Source organism: Eschrichtius robustus, chromosome 2 (assembly GCF_028021215.1).
Source record: "Eschrichtius robustus isolate mEscRob2 chromosome 2, mEscRob2.pri, whole genome shotgun sequence".
In the NCBI taxonomy this organism is placed as follows: Eukaryota; Metazoa; Chordata; class Mammalia; order Artiodactyla; family Eschrichtiidae; genus Eschrichtius; species Eschrichtius robustus.
In genome coordinates, this window is record NC_090825.1 from 79,765,276 (window position 1) to 79,784,460 (window position 19,185).

At 32.9% G+C, this 19,185-nt stretch overlaps 1 protein-coding gene across 2 annotated transcripts in view; it reads right to left on the reverse strand.

The window, feature by feature from the left end:
* Positions 1–15,398: 15,398 nt before the first annotated feature.
* The window catches only part of CHD1 (chromodomain helicase DNA binding protein 1), an 85,196-nt gene continuing 81,409 nt past the window's right edge, over positions 15,399–19,185 (reverse strand). For both annotated transcript variants that reach the window (XM_068535677.1, XM_068535678.1), the window contains 2 exons: positions 18,476–18,686; positions 15,399–16,922 (listed from right to left, as the gene is read on the reverse strand). In XM_068535677.1, coding sequence (XP_068391778.1) covers positions 16,577–16,922; positions 18,476–18,686 — 557 coding nt within the window. In that variant the 3' untranslated portion in view covers positions 15,399–16,576. The remainder of the gene's footprint in view (positions 16,923–18,475; positions 18,687–19,185) is intronic.

Consider the following 19,185-nt stretch of genomic DNA (forward strand, 5'->3'; position numbering starts at 1 on the left):
GAATGCAGGTTAGAAGTACATTTTAATCATACTTGTGTGAATAAATGAAAAATATATCAGTCAGAGTTTAATCAGAAAAGAAGAATGACTAGGAGGTAGATGATGGATGGATGGATGAATGATGAATAGGTAGGTAGATAGATAAAATAGGGGATTTGATACAAGGATTTGACCTTATTGATTGTGAGAGCTGGGTAAGTAGTCTCTATAAGGTTGTTGACTTTGCGTCTGATGCTGTAGCTTGAAGTCCACATAGCAGACAGTTGGGAAGGGAAAATGGATATAAAGTGAGGAAGATCAAAAACAATCTCAAACTCACAAGCATGAGCTAGATCTCATGAGAACAGTCTGACAAGTGTGTCTGTTCTTGTTGCCTCTCACCTTAATGGAATGTGTCCTGTGGGAACCACGGCACTTCATCAAGTCAAGGAGACAGAGACACTAACTCCAGGGGTGGCAGACTCCAGGGGTGCAGTCCTGGCCACTTCCTCAGCCTAGGTGAGCCAGCAGATAAGCAACAAGATGTCTAACACACATATGGCTGCTTCTTCACCTCTGCTCTCCAAATCCCCCATAGATATATCCCTTGTGACCCACCCTAACTGGCAACAAACAGGTAAAGGAATTTAGGGGAATGTAATGTAGCCTAGCCAAGGTGACACATTACAAAGTCATCAAAACTTGCCTGTCTCTTATGAAAGAAATAGTCAATAATATCATTATGTTACTTTTTGTAATCTAATAAGATGGCCTTTGGAAAGAACATTTAAATATTAACATGCATCCTTACCAGAGCCTTTTAGTAGCATCTATTTTGCAAAATACTTGCACCTGCTCAGGCATCCTACTATTTCAATTAGAAGTTATAAATAAGAGAGCATTTATCACCACTAAACTTGGTGAATTTGCAGGTAGTAAGAATATATATTCTGAAAGCACTTGCTTTTACAGACATATATTCCTTGCTCTGATGGCAAGAAACTTCTACTAAACTTCCATCCTCTAGTCTTAATTTTGCCCAAATTTATCAAAAGTACTGTTGTCCCCACACAGATTTAACCCCATAATGAAGGTCATGTGGGAACAAAGTAAATGTAAAAAAAGATATTATTTAATATCTGAAAAACCTATTTTGCCAGACATGTTTTTCTATGTTATAGTCGAACTAAAGTCTAAGGCAAATAAATCATAGATGTGTTCAGAACTATATAAAAGGCAAAGTCAAGAAGTATGTGTTTACTACTGATTTCACAATTAATTAGCCTGTACCCATTTGGGCAGGGCAGTTGACCTCTTTGTGTCTCTCTTATTTATTGATTGAAACACATGAAGCAAATTCTAAGATTAATCTCTGACTCTGATTCTATATAAATAAAAACCTTTAGATGTATCCATATATTTCATTCCAAAATATTTAGGGAGTATAGAATAAAACAATTTAAAACATAAAAAGACTTCTACTAACTCCTCTGACACTGGCATATATATAGTGTAAGCATATCATTAAAAGAGGTATTAACTATTTTGGTTTATTTGCACAGAGCAAAAAACATAAATCCAGCCAGAGAAATTTTGCATCAACTGTATCATACATTTTTCCTTACACATTTTTATTTGTACAAATTAATTAGAAATCTTTAGTCCCAAATAAATAGACAATATGCAAAGAAAATATATATTGCTTAAAGATACATATGTGACCACATCAGCTTTGAGAACAGCAAAGAGGGTAGATTTTCCCTGCTACATAATAACACTTCTGTGATATAATAATAAAGTGGTCAGACAAGTGGATGATGCAAACAAAATAGGAAGCACAAACTTAGACTCATGTCATGTATACGTAGGAACTTGATATATCGCAAAGTTTACACCACGGATCAATGGGAATAGGAAGGACTGTTACCTGATAGCGTTAGAGGAACTGGTTCACAATATGGAGAAAAGTAAACCTATATTCTCACCTAAAACTATGAACAAAGTAGCTTCTAAATGAATTAAAAACTTAAATGTGAAATCTAAAACTATAAAAAGTGAATAGAAGATAATGTAGGAAAACATTTTGTGACCAATGTGCAGATAAAGGACTTAAAATCCAAAAGTACAAACCATAAGGCAAGGAAAAGATAATGGACTTGATTAAGAATTTTTATTCAATAAAAAATACCATGAAAAAGTTAATGATAATAAATCGGGAGGTGATATTTACAATATTTTAAACCAATAAGGGACTAATTTTCTGGCATCCCAAAGGAATTAAGAATCAACAAGAGAAAAGAAAAGCAATAGAAAAAAATGGTCAAAATATATGATCAGGCAATTCACAGAAGAAACGTAAATGAATATGAGATATATGAAGATATGTGAAGAGGATGCTCAAATTCACTGCTAATCCAGAGAAATGCAAACAGAAATGAGAATTAAAAAAATAACATATGGAAAGACGTTCATCATCATGTATCATTAAGGAATTGCAAATAAAAATAACGATGAGATATTATTACACACTTATTAGCGTGACCAAAATCCAAAACACTGATACCACCAAATGCTGGAAAGGATGTAAAGCAGCAAGAACTCTCATTCATTGCTGGTGAGAATACAAAATGGTAGCCACTTTGGAAGACTGTTTGGTAAGAGTATGTCTTACAAAACTAAACATACTCTTACTATACAATCTCTTTGGTATTTACTCAAATGAGTTGAAACTTAGGTCCACACCAAAACCTGCACATGAATGTTTATATGAATGCTTCATTCATAATTGCCCAAACTTGGAAGCAACCAAGATGTCCTTCAGTCCATCAAGGGATAAGTAAACTGTTACATCTAGAAAATGGATTATACTTCAGTACTAAAAACAAACAAAAAATTATCAAGTCATGAAAAGATGGAGGAAACTTAAATGTATATTACAGAATGAAAGAAGCCAATGTGAAAAGTCTACATCCATAAGATTCCAACTGTGTGACACTCTAGAGATGGCGAAACTATGGAGAGAGTAAAAGGATCTATGGTTGCCAGGGGTTGGGGGGAGGAAGGGATGGGTAGGCAGAGCATAGGGAATTTTTAGGGCAGTGAAGCTATTCTGTATATTATAATGGTGGAAACGTTTTATTATACATTTGTCAAAACCCATAGAATGTAAACAACCAAGAGTGAACCCTAATGTGAACTATGGACTTTGGGTGATAACAGATGTGTCAATATAAGTTCATTGAGTATAAAAAATTTACCACTCTGGTGAGTGACTTTGTTAGTAGGGGAGACTGTGCATATGTAGGGGTAGGGAGTATATGGGAAATCTCTACACCCTCCAATCAGTTTTGCTGTGAAACTAAAATGGCTCTATAAAACAAAATCTATTTTTTTAAAGAGAGAAGCAATAAAACAAAAAAATCAATACAACCAAAAGCTGATTTTTTTTTTTTAAAGAGCAACAAAAATGGTAAACCTCTAGCTAGACTGAAGAAGAAAAAAAGAAGCTACAATGTTCCTGATTAATATCAGGAACAAAAGAAAAGGGAAACATTACTGCAGATCCTACAGATATTTAAAAGATAATAACTATAGGCCAAAAAATTTTACAACTTAGAGAAAATGTACAAACTCCTTGAAAGACACAAATTGTCAAAACTGAAAAAGTAGAAAATCTGAATAGTCCTATATCTACTCAAACCAGTCCACATGGCTTCACTGGTAAGTTCTAGCAAACATTTAAAGAAGAAATAATATGCCTACACAAACTGTTTTAGAAAACAGAGAAAAGGCACAGCAAAGGAAACCATCAACAAAATGAAAAGACAACCTACTGAATGGGAGAAAATATTTGCAAATGATATGACTGGTAAGGGATTAATATCCAGCATATATAAACAGCTCATACAACTCAACATCAATAAAACAAACAACCCAATTAAAAAATGGGCAGAAGTACTGAATAGACATTTTTCTAAAGAGGAAATGCAGATGGCCAACAGGCACATGAAAAGTTGCTCAACATTGCTAATCATCAGGGAAATGCAAATCAAAATCACACTGAGATACCACCTCACATCTGTCAGAATGGCTATCATCAAAAAGAACACAAACAGCAAATGTTGGTGAGAATGTGGAGAAAAGGGAACCCTTGTACACTATAGATGGGAATGTAAATTGGTGCAGCCACTGCGGAAAACAGTATGAAGATTTCTCAAAAAACTAAAGATATATAACCCAGCAATTCCACTCCTGGGTATAGATCTGAAAAAAAACAAAGACATTAATTTGAAAAGATATGTGCACCCCAATGTTCATAGCAACAATATTTGTAAACTGTAATTGCCAAGATATAGATGCAACCTAAGTGTCCATCAACAGATGAATGGATAAAGAGGTTGTGGTGTATATATATGGATGGACTTGGGGTGCATTATGCTAAGTGAAATAAGTCAGAGAAAGACAAATACTGTATGATATCACTTATATGTGGAATCTAAAAAATACAACAAACAAATGAATAAAACAAAAAAGAAGCAGATTCACAGATGCAGAGAACAAACTAGTGGTTAAGTGGGAAGAGGGAGGGGCAATACAGCAGTAGGGGATTAAGAGGTACAAACTATTAGATATGAAATAAGCTACAAGGATACATTGTATAACACAGGGAATGTAACCCATATTAACTATAAATGGTGTATAACCTTTAAAATTTTAAATCACCATATTGTACACCTGTAACTTATGTATTGTACAGCAACTATACTTCAATTTAAAAACTAAAAATTACACAATATCATAAACAAAATGACAAACAGTTAATACCCCTAATATGTAAGAACCCTTATAAACCTGTAAGAAAATGACAAAATATTCAAAATCAAAACGGGCAATTAAAAAATTAGCCAACATATTTTTAAAAATTTTCACCTTCACTATTTTCAGTCATCAAAAAAGGAAACAGGGATCTGCTGGTGGGAGTGGAAAATGATCTCTCAGAAAGGCAATTTGGAAATATTTGCCCAAAATCTTAAGACCCACAAATTCCACTTCTAAAAAGCTGTAGTAAGGAAATAGTGATGTGCCAGGTATATTTATTAAAGTTTTATTTATAATAAGGAAAAATAGAGTCTATATGCCCAACAGTGGGGATTGGTTAAACAAATTTGTGTTATGCAGTTATTAAAAAATATATAAAACCCATTTTATATCATATTGCTGTTATATCACATTGTAATATCATGTTATTAAGTGAAAAGCAGGCTATAAATTAATACACATACACACATCAAACATATAAATATACATACATGTGTGACCACAATATTTTAAACATTATATTTAAAATATTTTTAAAAATATTAACAGCGGTTACCTATAGACAGTGGGGACAGTGCTGGAGTTTTTTTACTCTTCTTTGTATTTTCCACATTTTCCAGATTTTCTACCATGGGAAAAGCTACTTTTTTTTCTAAGAGTCTGAACTTTGTCATTTTCACTATGTCTTATTTTCACAATTTTTGCCCTTTATTTTTGATCCGAAATAAACATTAATAGCTCAAAAAAAAAAAAAAAAGAGAGAGAAAAGGAATATACTTCTCACCTCAACCTACAAGATCAGCGTTATCCTACTCAAACCAGAAAAAAAAAGTTATAAAATAATACAACAAAACTACTGACAAATATCACCATGAATATAGATGTAAAATTTTAAACAAAATATTAGCAAGTTGAATCCAACAGTATATGGAGAAGGGAAATACACCTCGATTAAATAGGGTTTATCTGAGGAATGCCAGGTTAGTTTGACATTTAAAAACCAATGTAATTCATATTAATATGAAAGAAGAAAGAACACATCTCAACAGACATTTATGATAAAATGTCTCCACAAACCAAGAAGAGAAGGCTAACTTACTAAGCCTGATAAAAAGCATCTATGAAAAACTTACAGCTATGATCATACTTAACAGAGCAAGACAAATGCTGAGATAAGGGATAAGCCAAGGATGTCCACTCCCACCCCCTCTCCCATTATCAACACTGTACTGGTGGTAAGGAAAGGAAAAAAGTATACAGTTAGGAATGAAGGAATTAAAGCTGTTTTTATTTGCAAACAGGATCATGTACATAGAAAGACCTAAGGAAATTACCCTCCCCCTCCCCTGCAATCTACTGGAATTAATAGTTTAGCACATTGGCAGGATGCAAGGTCAACACAAAAATCAACAGTATAACTATACACTAGAATCAAAAAATTGGTAATTGAAATAAAGTACTTACAATAGCATCCAAAAATACTAAATTTGGGACTTCCCTGGTGGTCCAGTGGTAAAGAATCCGCCTTACAATGCAGGGGATGCGGGTTCCATCCCTGGTCAGGGAACTAAGATCCCACATGCTGCGGGGCAACTAAGCCCGCGCACGACAACTGCTGAGCTCCGGCGCCTCAACTAGAGCCCGCCTGCCGCAAACTACAGAGCCCACGCGCTCTGGAACCCCCGCACCACCACTACAGAGCCCACGTGCCCTGGAGCCTGTGTGCCACAACTAGAGAAGAGAAAACCCACATGCCACAACTAGAGAGAAGCCCACACACCTCAGCGAAGATCCCGCGTGCTGCAAGTAAGACCTGACACAGCCAAAAAAAAAAAAAAATCCTATCAAAAGTCACCTAAAAAAAAAATTACTAAATTTGTAGAGATAACTTTAACAAAATAAATGTAAATTCAATTCACTGACAACTAAAAAAACACTGCCGAGAGAAATTAAATACGTAAATAATTGGAGAGATAAAGCATGTTTGTAAACTAGAAGATTCAGTGTTTTATTACGATGCCAAGTCTCTCCAAATTTATCTATAGATTCAACACAATTTCAATAAAATCCTAAGAAGATTTTTTTGGTAGAAATTTACAAGCTGACTAAATGTATAAAGAAATACAAAGGACCTAGAGTAGCCAAAACAATTTGGAAAATGTACAAAGTTGGAGTACTACTCTTAGTACCTGACTTCAAGAATTATTTATAAAGCTACAGTAATCAAGATCATTTTATTTTGGCCCAGGGATATTAGATATATAGTCAATAGAAAAGAAGAGAATGTCCAGAAATAGACACACACGTGGTCGATTTTTTTTTTTTTTTTTATAAAGGAGTCAAAAAATTCAATGAGGAAAGGTTACTCTTTTCAATAAATGATGCCACAGAAACTGGACATCCAATATGGAGGGAAAAAAATGAATCTCAACTCTTACTTCACATTGCACAGAAAAAATTAACTTGAACTGAAACAATGACCTAACAGAACAGCGAAAACTCTTCTAGAAAAAAAAAAAGCTTTGAGATTTTAGGTTAGACAAAGATTTCTTACATGGGATACAAAATGTATAAAATTTTAAGGAAAAAAATTAGAAAATGGACTTCGTAAAGATTTAAAACTTCTATTCTTTGCAAATTACTGTTAGGGGAAAAAAAAGGCAGACCATAGATTTGGAGGAAATATTTACAATATACATATCTGATAAATAACTGGTATTCATAATATATTAAAAGTGCTTATGGAGGATGTTGATGATGGGAGACGCTATACATGTGCGGGAGCAGAAGGTATATGGGAAATCGCTGTAGCTTCTGCTCCATTTTGCTAACCTAAAACTGCTCTAAAAAGTAAAATGTATTTAAAACTACAACAGAAAAAAAAGCTTACAACTCACTAGCAAGAAAACAAACTACAAAACAGGCAAAAGATTTGGCAGGGGGCTTCCCTGGTGGCGCAGTGGTTGAGAGTCTGCCTGCCAATGCATGGGACGCGGATTCGAGCCCTGGTCTGGGAGGATCCCACATGCCGTGGAGCGACTGGGCCCGTGAGCCACAATTACTGAGCCTGCGCGTCTGGAGCCTGTGCTCTGCAACAAGAGAGGCCGCGATAGTGAGAGGCCCGCGCACCGCGATGAAGAGTGGTCCCCGCTTGCCGCAACTAGAGAAAGCCCTCGCACAGAAACGAAGACTCAACACAGTCATAAATAAATAAATAAAGAAAAGAACGTGAATTTCTTTAAAAAAAAAAAAAAAAAAGATTTGGCAGGTACTTTACATAAGACATACAAATGGCCAAAAAGCACGTGAAAAGAGATCAATATCATCAGTTATCAATAAAATGCAAATTAAAACCATAATATGACTGCATTACACAACTATTACAATAGCTTAAAAAAACTGACAATACCTCATGCTGACAAGGATGCAGAACAACTGGAACTTCCGTACATTGCAAAGTGACACAGCTGTTTCATGTAACAGTTTGGTAGTTTCTCTAAAAGTTCATTAAGTACTTACCATATGACTTACCAACTCTTTTCCAAGGTATTTACCCAAGAAATGAAAACATATGCAAAAAACAACTTGTAAAGGAATGTTCAAAGAAGTTTTATTCATATTAGCTAAACACTGGAAACCCATTTGTGAGGTGAGCAGTGTATCCATACAATGGAATTTTACAAAGCCATGAAAAGGAACGAACCACGGATATATGTAACAACATGAACTAATCTCAAAAACACTATGTGGAGCAAAAGACAAAAAAGTGCATACACTGTATGATTTTTACTAATTTACGTATAAAACTTGTTAGACAAATCTAACATGTAGTATTTTAAAGCAGACCAGTAAGTAGTTTCCTGGGCTACCGTTAAAGTATGGAGATTGACTGGAAAGGGGCAATGAAAACTTCTGGAGTGACGAAAATATTGTGTGTCATGAGTATGTTATATATTTCTCAAACCTCACCAAACTGTATACTTACAGAGCATGCAACTTATTGTACGTATATTACACCCCAGTAAAGATGACTCAAAAAAACTCTCATTTGAGAGTTTCTCTTCTTAGGATGTAAATAGCTCCAAGAGAACATTCCTCCTGTCCTAACAAGAAAAAAGATGGTTAATCTAAAAAAAAAATCATAAGTTTTTCTTGAACCCATTAGAGACCAGAGGTCACCAGGCAACCAAGTGAGCCGAATTATAAAGAATGACAAGACTCTCCAAGAGGAGCTAATATACATTAACTGTATACTATATTTGACATATTATGACAGGAAGAGAGAGTTTATAAAGCAGGTAAGAATAAATTAGTTCAGTTTGAATGAATTCTTAAAGACTGTGTATGGGTTACTGCTGTGGTTTGCAAATGCAGCAAAAACACAGGGATGCTGCAGGAAATTTTAAATTTTCAAGGGAAACACAGTGACAAATATCTATTGGCCCAAAACAACATTAACTACCAGCTTGAGATGGTTCAGTTTCATCATTATATCCCATTACATTGCAAAGCTGTTTTTTGATGGTTTCTTTGATAAACAAGTACTGGGAGAAAATCAGTGTGAAACAGGTGACAAGGGTGGCTGTCTCCAATCTGATTCCATGATCTGAGAAGTTGTACAACAGGTGCACATATCCCATGAAAAAGTACTTAAGGTTATTTTAAGAATAAAAAACAAATATTTTTCTTTTAATACTCCAAAAACTAAGATTAGAAGGGAATTTCCTTAACATGACAAAGGTCATATACAAAAAACCTATGGCTCACACCATACTCAGCGGTGAAAGACTGAATTCTTACCTTTTCCAACCCAGATGGGAATAAGGTAAAGATGACCATTTTTACCAACATTATACTAGAGGTCATTGAAAGGACATTAAGGGAAGAAGAAAAGGCATCAAGATTGTGAAGATACAATTTTTTTCTTTTCACAGAAGATGTGTTTATCTATGTAGAAAATCTCAAAGAATCTGGAATTAGAGCTAATTAGTGAGTATAGCAAGGTCACAAAATAAAGGTCAAATCCAAAAAACAATGAACACTTAAAAATTGAAATTTAAAAAAACATAATAGTAGAAAAATATGAACTACTAAGGGGTAAATTTAACAATATATGTGTAAGATTTGTACACTGAAAAACCACAGCACCTGATGAAATTAAAGACCTAACAACAGACATATATACTGGGTTCATAAGTCAGAAGTCTCAATATTGTTAAATTGTCAATATTCTCCAAATTGATTATAGATTTAATATAATCTCAATAAAGATCCCAGCAGGCTTTCTGGTAGAAATTGAGAAGTTAATCCTAAAATGTACGTGAAAAAGCAAACGAATTTAGAATGCCAAAACAATTTTGAAAAAGAACAAAATTTAGAATTCATACCACTTGATTTCATGATTTACTATAAAGTACAGTAATCAAGATAGTGTGGTGTTAGCATAAGGGCAGAAATATAAATAGGCCAGAATAGGGAGCCCAGAAACAGACCCACATGTATATGGACAACTGATTTTCAACAAGGTGAAATAAAAATTCAGTGGAAGAGGACAGTCTTTTCAATAAATGGTGCTGGAAAAATGGGATATACATATTCCAAAAACAAAATATGAAAAAACCCACCCCCACATGCAGTTTTGATCCATATCTCATACTACATACAAAAATCAACTTGAAATGAACCGTAGACTTAAAAAGCAGTTCCTAAAAGTATAACCCTTCTAGAAGAAATCATAGGAGAAAAAATCTTTGTGACCTCAAGTTAGGCAAAGATTTCTACACACAAAGAATGAATCGTAAGAGGAAAAAAATGGATAAACTGGACTTTATCAAAATTTTTTAAATTCTGCATTTCAAAAGAGACTGTTAAGAAAATGAAAACACAAGCCATAGAGTAGGAGAAAATCTTTGCAGCTTATCTGATAGATGACTTGTATCAACAATTCTGTTTTATAAAGTTGGAAAAAGTGTGAACAGATACTTTACCAAAGAGATAAGGATGGCAAATAAATAAACTAAAAGATGTTATCACTAGTCACTAGGGAAACACAAATTAAGTTACCACTGCACACTTATCAGAATGGCTAAAATGCTAAATGCTCACGAGTAGAGAGTAATAAGAACTCTCATCTATATCTGGTGGGAACATAAAATGGTACATCCACTTTGGAAAATGGTTTGGCAGTTTTTTATAAAGTAAAACATATGATTTACCATACCACCCAGCAATCCCACTCCAAGGTATTTACCAAAGAAAAATGAGAATATGTCTATCCAGAGACCCTTACATGAAATGTTTATAGCATCTTTATTCATAACCCAAAGACTGGAAACCCAGTTGGTGAATGGTTAGAAACAAACTGTAGTACATCCAATACGAGAAATGCTACTCAGTAATAAAAAGGAGGGGATTTTTGCTATTTCACCTGAAAAATATTGCAAATGCAACCTATTTCTCTTGCATTATAGTGTCTTTACAAGTTGTGTTCTTTACTTGTGAGTAGGAAAAGATAGTGGCATGCCATCTAAAAACATATTTCCTCTCAAAAGATAAATAAAATAGACAAATCAAAATGTTTTATATTTTCCACCTACATACCACATCTCTGAATCTTTTCACAAAGTATCATTAAATTTCTTAAGTAGCCATAAATAACAGGAACCAATTTTTCATTTATATGTAAGCACATGCATATTATTTATAACAGTGGAATTAACCTCTATTATTCAAGTCAATAAATATTAAAATCCCTAAAAATATTACTTGGGCCCTTCTCTGCCAATTTTAATTTATGGAAATGACACTTAGTTGTTCCTCTATTTCTCAAGTGTCTCAGGTGATTTATTAGTCAGGTTTAAAAACTGGAAGATAGTAAACAGACTCTAGTAATAGAGATGCTGATAAGGCATACTAAAGTTTCCAATAATACTAACAGATCACGTAACAATGACAAGAAAGAAAAGTTTGGTAATGCTAGCCATTTATGGAACATAGCATTTCTGGGAGACATCAAAATAATGAAAAAAACACAACTGATGTGTGAGGCACTGTTTTAGGTGCTGGGGATACAGCAGTGAACAAAATAAAGGCCCTGCCCTACTGGAACTACATTCTAGTGAAGAGACAATGACAAATGAAAATAATAATAATAATAAAGTCAAGTAATGGTTAAGCGTTAGAAGAGAAAGCAAGATAAGGAATGTAAAAATAAGGGCAGGGTACTAATTTGGAGACCTGAGATGACATTTGAGCTGAGACCTGAGATGACATTTGAGCTGAGACCTGAATTAGGTGAGGGAACAAGTTTTCTGCAAATCAGGGATAAAAATATTCTTAATAGAGGAAACAACAATCCAAAGACCCAAGAGTATTCTCGGGTGTATTCTAAAAACAATGGAGGTAACATGAGTGAGGCAAAACAAACAGAAATAGCTAGGGGGAAAGTGTCATAGATTAGAGAGCTGTGAATGCTGAGTCCATTCATCAAAAATTATGGAACATTTGGAAGTTGTTTTTTTTCTTTTAACTGTCAGTGATGGAGAAGAGTTGAATCAAGTTTTACTATTTTAAAATTAGGTATCTATTAGATATCTAAGTGGAGATGACTTCATGGGGAGTGGTTGAAGCTGAAGATACTCAGCACAGAAATGGAAGAAGGAAAAACAGTAAAGCTGTTGAGACAGAGAAAAGAAATTCAAAAGTTGTATGCTAGCAACACCATAGGAATTCCAAAAAGTAAAAAGAACTGGGCAAGAGGCAAGATGTGAACAAATAAATAATAAAACCACACCTAGACTTAGCACAGTAAAACTGCACAACACCACAGACAAAGCAAAGGTTTTAAAAGTAAAAAGAGAATAAAGCAGTAAGTGCCAATTCAATTCCATAGCTCATTCTACAGATTGGAAACCTAATGGCAGCCTACAATAATGAAATTACAATGCAACCCACATTTCTGCATGTGAGGTATGTATGTCATCAATACAATCGATTATCCTTAGCTCATTTAATAGAATCATTATAAGCTAGGGAGCTTCTTGAAACTGTTTATACCTCTTCAATTTAATATTTAGATCAAAACTCAAATGTAGAATAGAATTTGGAATTAAACTAAGCATCTCCTTCATTTGGGAGTTTGAACTACCAATCCCATTTCAAGTAAAGGTTGGGTTTTTTTTTTTTTTTTTTTTAACTTAAGAACAAGACGGCTAATGGCCTTTTACAATAGAAAATCTGGCACATGAAGCCCCACTGGAGAACTTGTATAGATACTTGAACAAAATCTGAAAAGTATTTTTAAAATTCTACTTTACCAAGTAATCTCCTCTTTCATTATTTAACATAGGTACTATTTCCTAAATCTAGGTCTTTCTTTATAAAGAATCCAAAGATTTTCTGTAATAAAATCTACCTATTAGGTAGGTGCTAAAAATAAAGAAAAAAGAAACAAAATTAGCGTAAAACATTACACAAAATCACTCACTATCAATATATAGTCATTTCCAGGAGAAAATGTAATTTCAATTGAATTATTTTCTTTTAAATGTCTAAAAGTAAATGCCTTAAGAATTTAACACAGAAGTTTTGACACTGTCTTGATATTTTTGTTGTTGCACTATTGCCTAGTTGCTTCCTTTTAAACAGTTCCATCAATCTTGCATAAAGTGCTGCAATAATATGTAATAGGTTTTATTTGTATTTTTGAATTGAGTCTTGAATGTAAATAATCTGTTTGATAGAGGTATCTATGTTAATATGCTTGAATGTATCAATTCAGAAACATTTAAAAATATTTTTTTGCATTATTTGCTAAGTAATGAACTACTCAAAATTTTAACAGTTAAGCCACATTAAACAGTTTACATTTAACTTTCAGATGAAGCTGGGAGTCTAGGAAAAAAATCCTGTTTAATGATTAGTTGCTTTTTCAAATCCCCCCACCTTAAAAACCCTCATAAAGTTATTTATAGTCCAATGATCATTTTCTAGTCAGAAACAGTAATGTGGTGCGAAGACAGAATTATGCCATTTACCCTTTGTGCATACTCTTGATAAATTTCAAGGAAATGAAATCTGTGTAAACCAGCCTATAATCTACACAAAACTTTACTTAACCTCAAAAACAGATCACAAAAGGGAAATTACATATGTAATCTATGTTTTATGCAACTTTAAGGTTCTAATTTTATTAAGCCCACTCACTGTGAGGTTAATGAATCATTCACCCTCATTTTCCACAGTTTTTCAGTCTGAAAATTATCTTCTAACATACCCTAAGCAAAGAATATTTTCTTTATACGCAAACAGGCCATTGCTTTTAGTAAGAATCATTTATTGTGTATTATTAAGGTGGAGGGTTAATTGGTACAGTACTATGCATAATCTCTCATTCTCGAAAAATTAAACACAAATGGATAAAAATGGCAGATCAGAATGAGCATGTAAAAAGACAAAAATTAAGCATATTTTATAGAGAATTTTTCCTGTTATATCTATGTACTAATGTTCTTCTCCATGTGTCTTAAAAAATTTATGGCTTGTTCCTTTTCTACATAATTGCTGATTCTTAAAAATAATGAACATATTTTCCATCAATTAATAAATGTTACATACAGTTTTAGGTTTTTCATTCAACTCAGCTATTAGTTGACTGAAATATTCAACTAAACGTAGCATTGTTAAGAAAGTTAGAGCCCATTCCATTGTCTCAAAAATGTAATACTGTTTTATGAAATTTTCACAATAGGATATAATGCAAATGTCCCAGCTACAAAGTGATAAATTAAAAATGCCAACCCTGATCTGTTTGCTCTGTTAATATTATGATTTTATTAAGCATTATAATTTTTTATTAATGCTATCTTGTAGAATAAAGTAATCATTTATACTAATAGTGGAAAAAAGTGAAAAAGCTTAAAAAATGTGTACCAGCACTAAACTGTTTTATCACTTTTATATTTAATTATAATCAGACGTTTAAAAATTTGAGTTATTCCTCTTGTTATCTGACATACCAGGAAAAGACATTCAGGGTAACTCTGGGCGGGGGGGGGGGGGGGTGGGGGGGGCAGGGGGGGATAAAGAAGCTCTGTTTTGTACACATAGTGTAAATTTTAGACCTAATTGGATAAAAGGAAAATATTAAAAAATACATCTATGGACAAATTTCTGTACATCACTCCCACAGCTCATCAAAAGATACATTTAAGAATATTATAGGAATATATCAATATACTTATATTTGTCAAAGTTAAGGTTCAAATTTGTTACATCACAGCACACATCCAAGAATGTATGCCACATGATTAAAAAATTCCCACTGAATATAACAAAATAAAAAAAATCTGTAAATAAATATAAGGCATTCTAAAATAATATCTGCAGAAAATCAAGAGTCCAACAGAGATTTCTATGATCTAAATTTTACTTCATAGATTCATATATTCTTCAAAATAGATTTAACTGTAGTGCTACACATTAACAATATTCAACTGCTTATCAAAATATCCTTTTCTAGAAGCTAAATGTTACTACTTAAAAAAAAAAGTTAAGTGCTTGAGGGAATAAGAATGCAGCAGAAAATTACAGGAGCCCACATATCCTTTTTCTTAAATTTAATTTGTCATATATAAGGTTTTTATATACAATCAGTGTGCATTGTAACAGTTTTTATTAAAAGTCAATCAAGTTTATCTAAAATGTTACCTGGCTGCATAGCACATTTGACATTATTGCCCACATGAAAAGGAAAACAAATGGATTTACAATAACTTTTGGCCATTTGGATTCTGAAAGTGTTCATACACCTACCCTTTTAAACCAAATGCATCTGAAAAAAATGTTTCCAGAGCATGCAGTTTAGATTTTACATTATCATCTCACCATTTTCTTACACAATATTGACTAAAAAAGGGAAAGGAAAGAAATAACATGTATCTAATAAAATAGTCAATATAAAAAGGACTAATGGAATTAAGTGGCCCCTTTCCCCATTTTTTTACATTCTAAACAATGACTCCATCAAGACAAATCATTAAAAAGTGTTATTACACTGATATATATATTTTTAAATGATAAGAAGGCCTGAGTTGGTAGGGAAAGGAACAGTCAAAAAAAGCCTGAGAAGGGGAAGGAAGTAAGGAAAGCTCGTTTAATCCATTTACAGTAATTTACAGCCATTGTTTGTGTGTGTAAAAAGGCATAATAATAGATCACAAACAGGAAATTCCTGGCTATTTTACAGATATAAGTACAGAATTTAAATATTCAAGCTTGTGATGAAAAGCGGCAAGGTGGTTGCAGTGTACATGTAAACAAGTAGCTTTGGAAAGTGAATAAAGTCCTTGAGTGTGTTTTCTTTATTAAGAAAAGAACTCTCTTTCATTCCTTCCTGAAACATGATCACAGGTCAGAGTACAGTTCATATACAAACATAATTTAAATGGATGTCAGTCTAAAACCACTGACTTAAAAACAGTTTTATCCAGCCTATATGGAAGGGCAGTGTTGAGGTCCCTGTAATAGTAAACATTTTCCATTTCTTTAAAAAAGAAAAGAAAAAGTACTACAATATTTGTAGTACAGTGCAGCATAATCCTTAAATATAAAAATATTTTCTCTTCTGTTGGGATAATAGACCTTGCATCCTGGAAAGAAGTAACAATACTGCTACTGATAGAAGATCTGTTTATATCTTTCAAGTCATGTAAGGCAATTACTGTGTTGGTTTATGATATATGGCTAAAAGAAAAGTCCAGAAAGACACTATCAGTTTTTGTTATGTTTTCCGACTACTCCAGGTATGCTCAGGTGTACTTCTGTGTTCAATTGAGTGTTCAAATGGAGATCTGGAGCCATAAGGAGACCTCTGATCTAGTGGTGATCTAGAGCCACTACTGGAAGCTCTATGGTCCAATTGCCAATCTGAGTGATACCTATAATCCCTGGAAGATTTATGGTGTGTATATTCAGAACTTGACCGATGGTCTGAATGCAACCGATGATCTGAATGAGAACGATGATCAGAATGAGTTCTGTCTTTTAAACTTCCTTCCAAATTTGACCTGTGGTCTCTACTCCTGTGATCATCCAGTTTTCTGTGTTTCTCTCTATCACTATAGTATCTAACAAAAGAGAAATTAGGAATTTTAGTTAAATTAATAATGCTAATTAAATGTTTCCAAATAAACAAAATCTTATTAAAAATAAAACAAAATTACTTTAAAGCATACTTTTAATTGTATACAAATTCAGTGTTTAATCACAAAACTTTATAAGTGAGCTTAAAAATCACTGGAAATATCTCTGCATGCCTTTGGAAAAACTATTCCATTCATTAAACTAAAGTGAAACCATACAAAGCACTTCAGGTAGCATCTAATTTCTCATGCTCATTTTAGATTGGTTGCTACTTTTTATTCTATGCATCATTTGTCTTAATACATCTTAACTATCTGAAAGTTGGAATTAAGATAACTACATGAATCTAAATACCCCTGAAATCAGAGCCTTTTATGAGCCTGTAAGCAGGAAAAAAAATAAAAACTTCTAAAACAGTCTATGAAATAAATTTGTAAAAGAATTTTTATTGGTTGGTGATGCCTATTAAAAGCTTCCTTAATTTGATTACTTATATAGTAAGACTTGATATATAAGTCATTGTGAAATTTACTCCATACATAAATGTGGCAGTTGGCTAAAAAAATTATGGCAGTTTAATGAAAAGTAATCTCTAAAATGTTTGCCTTTTCAAATAAAATACACCAAACATAATTTAATGGTTTTTGGTTCACAAAAGGTCCTTATTATAAACAAAATAAATTGTTACGTAAGTCTGTGAAATTACAAACATTTACCACTACAAATATGGCTTTTCCTTTTCATTGTGTGCCTTTTTCTAATTTTAAGAGCCATTATACAATTGACATGTTTATAATGTGGCTGTGTTTCTCAGAAGAAATTACTGCAGTGAGCACAACTAAAATACAAAAAAACCTACTAACTTCCTTATTTCTGATCTTTACTTTTACCCTTCTCAGTATTTTTGTTTGGTTTACAGTAATGATCACTATAATGAAAATATTCCCTTACCAACAAAGGAGTAAAATATATTATTATATTACAGTTGTTTACTACTTAAAGGCTTCAGAAAAATAATAATATATGGAGAAAACGTCCTGATTTCAGGACTATCTCAGATTGCTTCAAGTTTAAACTCAATGAATTGTTTTCACATAAATTAATTACTCACACAAATATTAGGAGTTTTTTTTTTTAATGGAATAGAATGTAGAATTCACCACCACCTCACTTCAGCCACAGTCCATCAATCTTTTATTTTACCTTACTTACTATATTTTTAAGAGTATTTTAGCCAATATTCTCCAAAACCACCAATAATGAATCCCATGACTTACAGAACTCCCTACACTAAACTTTTTTATTGTATACTTTGATCTTAAATTTATAATTAAAAATCCATTTTTATAGAGAAATTCAGCTCTTAATATTAACCAAAAGAACTATATTTCAGTTTTTCTTATTTACAAACGAAACCTTTACCTTACATAAGACTTATTTTGATTACCTGAAGACTGAATTGGCCGATAAAAGTCAAATACAGCAAATAAAATAAAGAAGACATCAGTAAGCAAAATTTTAAAACTGTCAAGTTTACCTGCTGTCTTGCTTGTAGTGATCCCAATCACGATGATCTTTACCATTACTAAAAGAAGAATAGGGTCTTTTCCTAGAGTCACTCTTTTTATAAGAATCTCCCTGATGTCGGTCTTTATGATGATCATGATATTGAGATAAGTGCCTATCAGATGAGTAACTGTCCCTGCTGCTATCATCATGATTTGTATTCTCTTTTAATCTTTCCACATCTGTTAGATAGAAGTGTCCAACTTTTGTTAATGACTTAAAAAAATAACATGGTAAACAAAAGTAACTTCACTGCTAGATTATAAGAAATCCTGTTTCAACTCCAACTAACAAAACCGGTTCTCAAATACAGGCAGTTAAAGCATTTAGAAATGGCTTTATAAAAGCCATACTAAGGCTTACAAATAGGTTACTTTAATCTGAAATGTGAAAAATCACAACCGAAAAGTATAAGGCCCTTTTCCTTCTTAGACTATACTTCTGTGACTCTTACACAGAAAGAATACATTATTATTCCAAATAATGTTTTTTAAAAATATGTTCATTTCAACAATTATTCTATAAATTCTAGAAAGTGGTAATAGGTTGATTTATGGGAAAGTTAATAATAAGCTAAAAAGGATTATTAAGATACTAGATTCGATATAATAACATGGGTATATATCATCTAAAACACCCCCCACCAAAAAACCCCCCCAATTTTAAAATTTACTTTCCCAA